This window comes from Alligator sinensis, unplaced genomic scaffold, assembly GCF_000455745.1.
Source record: "Alligator sinensis unplaced genomic scaffold, ASM45574v1 scaffold1801_1, whole genome shotgun sequence".
Taxonomy (NCBI): domain Eukaryota; kingdom Metazoa; phylum Chordata; order Crocodylia; family Alligatoridae; genus Alligator; species Alligator sinensis.
Genome location: NW_005842608.1, coordinates 251,217 through 256,460, shown reverse-complemented (window position 1 = coordinate 256,460; position 5,244 = coordinate 251,217). Strand labels below are relative to the sequence as shown.

At 56.2% G+C, this 5,244-nt stretch overlaps 1 protein-coding gene across 1 annotated transcript; it reads right to left on the bottom strand.

Annotated features, from left to right (window-relative positions):
* Positions 1 to 943: 943 nt before the first annotated feature.
* FAM57A (family with sequence similarity 57 member A) lies at positions 944 to 4,877 on the bottom strand (the record flags this gene model as incomplete). The annotated part of the gene is made up of 4 exons (XM_006033120.3): positions 944 to 1,239; positions 2,091 to 2,186; positions 2,691 to 2,904; positions 4,780 to 4,877. Coding segments are annotated over 4 exons (678 nt in total), but the record flags the coding sequence as incomplete, so codon positions are not given.
* Positions 4,878 to 5,244: the final 367 nt, after the last annotated feature.

Sequence of the window (5,244 nt, the reverse complement as noted above, 5' to 3'; positions counted from 1 at the left end):
CAGGCTCACGATGTAATCGTGTTTGCACTGGGCACACTGACACACAGGATCCACTTTCTGGCAGTGCCTGTGCCAGAGCATGGCGTGCTCTGGGTCCCCACTGCTGGCACCAGGGTTACCTTGGGTCAGTCCTGGGACACATCTGCATGGAGCGTAGCCAGAGGCAGACACTGCCTAGCAGCAACCAGAGGGAACCAGCAGAGTTCAGCGCCAGCACTGGGGCGATGGGAACTGAATGTCAGGAGCAGGCTGCTCTGGGCAGCACCTCCTGCACCGTCCTCCTGGGCCGAGACACCACTCTCAGTGCCCAGGTAAGGACTGGTCTTGCACTGCTGCCACATGCTAGGCAGTGCTAGTGACACCCAGGTCCCTTACAGCACTGGCTTCAGCCTCGTCTCCCCCTAGCCCCAGTCTGGCTGTTCAGAGTCAGTTTTGCTGCATCAGTCATAGAATAACAGACAATGAGGGTGGCAGGGACCTCGGGAGGTCACATCTAGTCCAACCTCCTACTCAAAGCACGACCAGCCCCGACTAGATCATCCCAGCCAAGACTTTGTCTAGCTGGGTCTTAAAAACCTCCCAGGATGGAGGACCAGTGCTGTGAGCTGTCCCCTCCACCCCGTGGTCTGCAGCATCTAACAAATGAGCAGTTTGCAAAGGGCCTGATCCCAACAAGAATCTCGCACTTCTCTGGGCAATGCTCCCACTCACTGGCTCATGCCCAGGCAGTGCCATGGGCAGGGTGCTCGAGTGTTACAGGGGGAAAAGTCCTCCTGCGAGAGGCTGGCGCTGCTTCCCAGGCTCGCCATGGGGACAGCATGGAAATCCAAACACCCTCACTGTCCCAGGGGGTGCGGCTCTGTCCCCAAGGTGGTGCCTCCAACACTGACTGTACGGGCAAGGCGGCTGGGCAGAGTGCCAGGTGCTGGCCCTGTTCCCAGCCTTGTGCTCCGCAGCCCACGCCAGCCACTATCGGCTCTTGTCAGACGAGGAGTAACTGTAGAGGCGGAGGGCTTTTCTGCAGATCAGCACGAACCAGTAGAGCTGTGGGGCAATGAGGCAGGCATTGGCCACGTTGCAGTGCACGGGGATGTGGAAGGGGGCTGCGTAGAGGGGGATGCCCACCTGCCGGGCATATGCCCCGTACATGAAGGGGAAGAGCAGGATGCGGCAGAGGAGGAAGGTCACCAGGATGAGGACCCCATTCACCTTGTGCAGCCACGTGTCCTGCATGTTTAGCTGTGGAAGCAAACAGGGTGGGGGGGATGAGTGCCGTGCCAGTGCCGCCTCCCCATGCCTTCCTCCGTGATGGATAACTGCGCCTGCCTTGCTGGGGTGCGTGGAGATCTATGGATCGGTCCTTGCCCCATTGAGCTTACAGTCTAAGGGCCAGGTCCAGCCCTTACTCTAGGCCATGGCAAGACTTGTGGACTCCCAAGGGCTTTGGGCCAGGCTCTAAGACAGGCTGGCAGGAGCAGAAAAGGAAACGACTTCCTAAGGAGAGAGGAGCAGTGAGGAGAGGAAAGGGAAACCCTTGGAAGAGGGATAAGGGATAATGAGCACAGCAGAGAGGGCAGTTTTGGACAGGATGCTGGACTTGGTGGAGGAGGCGAGCGTGACTGCTTGCTACCAGATCACTTCAGTGCAACCGGGGCAGGACCAGGCTCAAATCCCTGCAGATCCTGTCCGTGCTGCTTTCTGGCTGGTGGCTCGATCATAGCAAGAGACCGACTGATGTCAACTTCAGCCCATAGCATGGGGGAAGCCCATGGGAACCAGGACCCACTTTAAACAGGCACCAGCCCTGCCAGCACTGTTCTGTTCACCTTTCATTTGGAAACCCAGGCTGGGGCTTCGCTCTCCCTCTACACCGTGCCAGCACAACAGCAGATGTCACCTCCCTGCTGCAGAGACGGAGAAGCCGCGGTGGCAAAAGGGGATGGTGCAGAGCCCAGGTTGCTGAACAGAAGGTGGGTGGGGAGTAGCAGGGCCCGTTCTGGTGTTCCCAAGGGACCTGGTCTCAGCCTGAAGGGCTGGAGTAGCTGCCCCGTCCTCCCACCCGCACTGCGTTGCGGACCCGCAGGCCGTACCTGCATCAGGGTTTTACCCAGTGACACGAACGGAGTGCTCAGTTCTGCCAGGAAGATGCAGCCGACGAAGAAATCCCCCAGCTCCCCACGGAAGTGCTGTGGACAGACAGAACGGCATGAACACACCAGCAGTTTTTCCCGCGTGCTTAGAGCCTGCTCTGCTGCAGCCAACCGAAGGCTTCCCTTGCCCCCGCTGGACCTAGCCCTTCCAGAAGGCAAACTGCAGGAGCATGAGTCCTGTGCTGGGGTGATGCAAGTGGCACCCTGGAAACCGCTTGAAATTAAAACCAGCTCTGCTGGTGGCAGCTGGTTCATGGCACAGGGGCATGGATCCCAGAGCTACACCTGCTCACCAAGTGGTCAGAGGAATGGAGCTGAGCTCTCCTGGCTGCCAGCCAACCCAGGCATGCAGCACAGGTGCATTGAGAGCCACATGGGAGGTGCTGGGAAGCAGCACACAACTCACTAGAGTCCCTGCATGTCACTCCCCATGTAAAGCTGAGTTACACCGTGCACTGTGTTACAGTGAACCTTGTGCCTTTCCGGGGGGGGCGCTGGGAGCCAGAGCACTGCCCCCTTGCCCCCCGTACCCGCCCTTACCTGCGTGATTGGTGTGAGGACGATGAGGATGAAGAGGTGGTGGGTCACCATGAGGCGTTCCTTCTTCAGGAAGCTCCTCACACTGGCCAGTGAGTTCTTCTTTTCCACCGTCCCCATGTCTTTGCTTCTGTGCCAGTGGCACAGGTACATGACATAGATGTCATAGGTCATGTAGGGAACGATGACCCAGACGTATTCTACCGCCAGCCAGTGCCTGTGGGGAGCAAGGAGCACAGAGCGGCAGCCTGCTGCATGCTCAGGGACCCCGGGAGGTGGGGGCAGTCCAAGCGTCTGAGTCACCTGTGTGCGTCTCCGGCTACAGCCTGTGGCTATGCCTCCAGGGCCCAAAGTAGCGCTCACTTCTAATAGGCGACCCCCTGTGACTAACTGGACACCAGCCTTCCCAGGGCCATGTTGAGCCTCTCTCATTTATCCCCTCACCTGTGGCTGCTGCTTTCACTCGCAGGGCCTCTTGCATCAGAGGATCCCAAAATGCACACGTGCAGAGCTAGAGAAGTGTCCAAAGGGGGACGCTTCCCCACCTCACCCACGGGAACGGCTGTTTGCAAATCCCGCCGAGATCCCTGCATCCACATGGGTTAGTCCCTGGTGATGAGACATCTGCCTCGTGTTTTATTCGTGCAGTAAAATGCCTTGCGATGGGTGGTTATTGGGAAATAACTGCATGTCATTGCCTGTTCTCACTGCATTTTAGAGTCGCAATTGCCCAAGGAAAGCTAACTGCAGGTGCTGTTTGCAGAGAGACCGGCTTTTTTTATGTGGGGCAGCAGAAATGTGGTCTGAATCCTGCCATCACGGTCCTGATGCCTGCCTTGTGGTCCTGTTTCAGATGGGGATCTGCCCAGCCATCAGAAGGGATCTGATAGTTGCTGGGTGGGGCACACTTTGACTTGACCTCCTCTGGGAACAGCTGTGGGATCCAGAACAACTAGCAGGGCTTTCCTTTGCATGTTAGAGGTCTTGTTCCTTTACTGCAATATTGAAGTGCTCCACTGTGACACCTGCTATCTGCAGCCCTCAGTCTTACTATCCTGTTACTTTAGCCACTGGATCTAAATCTTTAGCAACCTCAGCTTTTTCTCTGAAGGCCACGGTTTTTAAAAGGGTATCAGAATGAGAAACAGCTCCAGACAACAGGAAGGCTGTTGAACAAGCATTTGTCTGGGAGCAGGCATGAGGGGCAGTTGCAGACGTGGCCTGTTCCTGCAACCACTTTTCTTGTGTCTTACAGCTCTGTTATTTTATGCCATGATCTCAACAGATTTCTTATGCTAAGCAGGGTTGAGGAAGTCTGATCCATGGGTGGGAGGCCTCCACTAATACCTAGGAGCTGGGAGAAATAGTACTGATGGCTTAGGTGATTAAATTCTTTCCTCTGGGTTACTGCTGAACGAAAGCCCAGCCAGCACGGTGCTCTCGCATTCAGTGCAACCCCAACATCTTACTCAACTGTAGTTGTTATCAATCTCTTGGCACTTTTCAAACAGTTGACTCTGGTGTGTTGGCCAAATTCCAGCTCTAGTCATTACGTTCTCCCTTCCTATAATTCTCCAGGCTGTTCCAGATAGCTGTAATAGCATGTTTAAAGTTTTCTCGCCTACGTGATTGTATAAGTCGGCTGTGAGCTGTTACATCTCAGTGCAGAGGTGGCTGCGTGTCAAGGGCAGGTGAAGGCATTTCTCTCTAGATTTGCGTGTTATTTTAGTGAGTGCAGAGCACTGCAGAGTCCTTTGGGACTGGAAACCAGTGCCTAGATGTGCCTTGAGCACATTTCCTCTCAGCAGTCCCCTTGGATTCCCCCCTCTGAATGCTGGGATTGCAGCACAGGGTGCTTCGTGGCTCTTGGGCTAGTGGTGGTGGCCTTCTCTCTCTTTTTTGTTGTTGTTGCTTCCAACTGAGTTAATTAAAATATAAAATGGATCAGTGGTGGGAGAGATGCCCCTGTCCACATCTCCAACTCAGTTTAATAGAGCACAGCAACTGCCCACTCTCTTCAGTGGGCAGAATTAGTGACATGTATCCCTTGCAAAAGTACAGCCTGGCTCGGATCGCTGCTAGGCTTCATTACCTGTCGCGTACGACGTCGTTGCAGTTCAGGACGACAATGATCCCGGAGGCAGCAGCCATGACCGCTTGGACAGAGGACACCAGCCTGAAGGTGACAGATCAGGAAAAGGTCAGGGCAGTGCTCTGCTTCTTGGGGCAACAATGCAGGTGGCTGGAGACGCCGTAAAGTGGCTTCTCACTCAGGCACGCACCAGGCCCATCATTGACCCCCGTGCCAGGCCACAGTGTCCTCGGCCACAGTGAACCGCCCCAGGTTCAGGGGTGCTCAGGTCCCTGCCCTAACCCGTGCGGCTGGAGGCTGCAGCTTGCAATTTGCTGCTGCCGCCTGAAGGTAAGAGGGGGTGCCCCAAACAGTGCGGCCCAGGGAAGGCCAGGCTCAGCTCCCCGGATGGCTGGGCAGGGCATGGCTCTCATGTCGCACTGGGCAGCAGGGATCTGCAACCTGCCAGCCAGTGCTGGGCGCCCA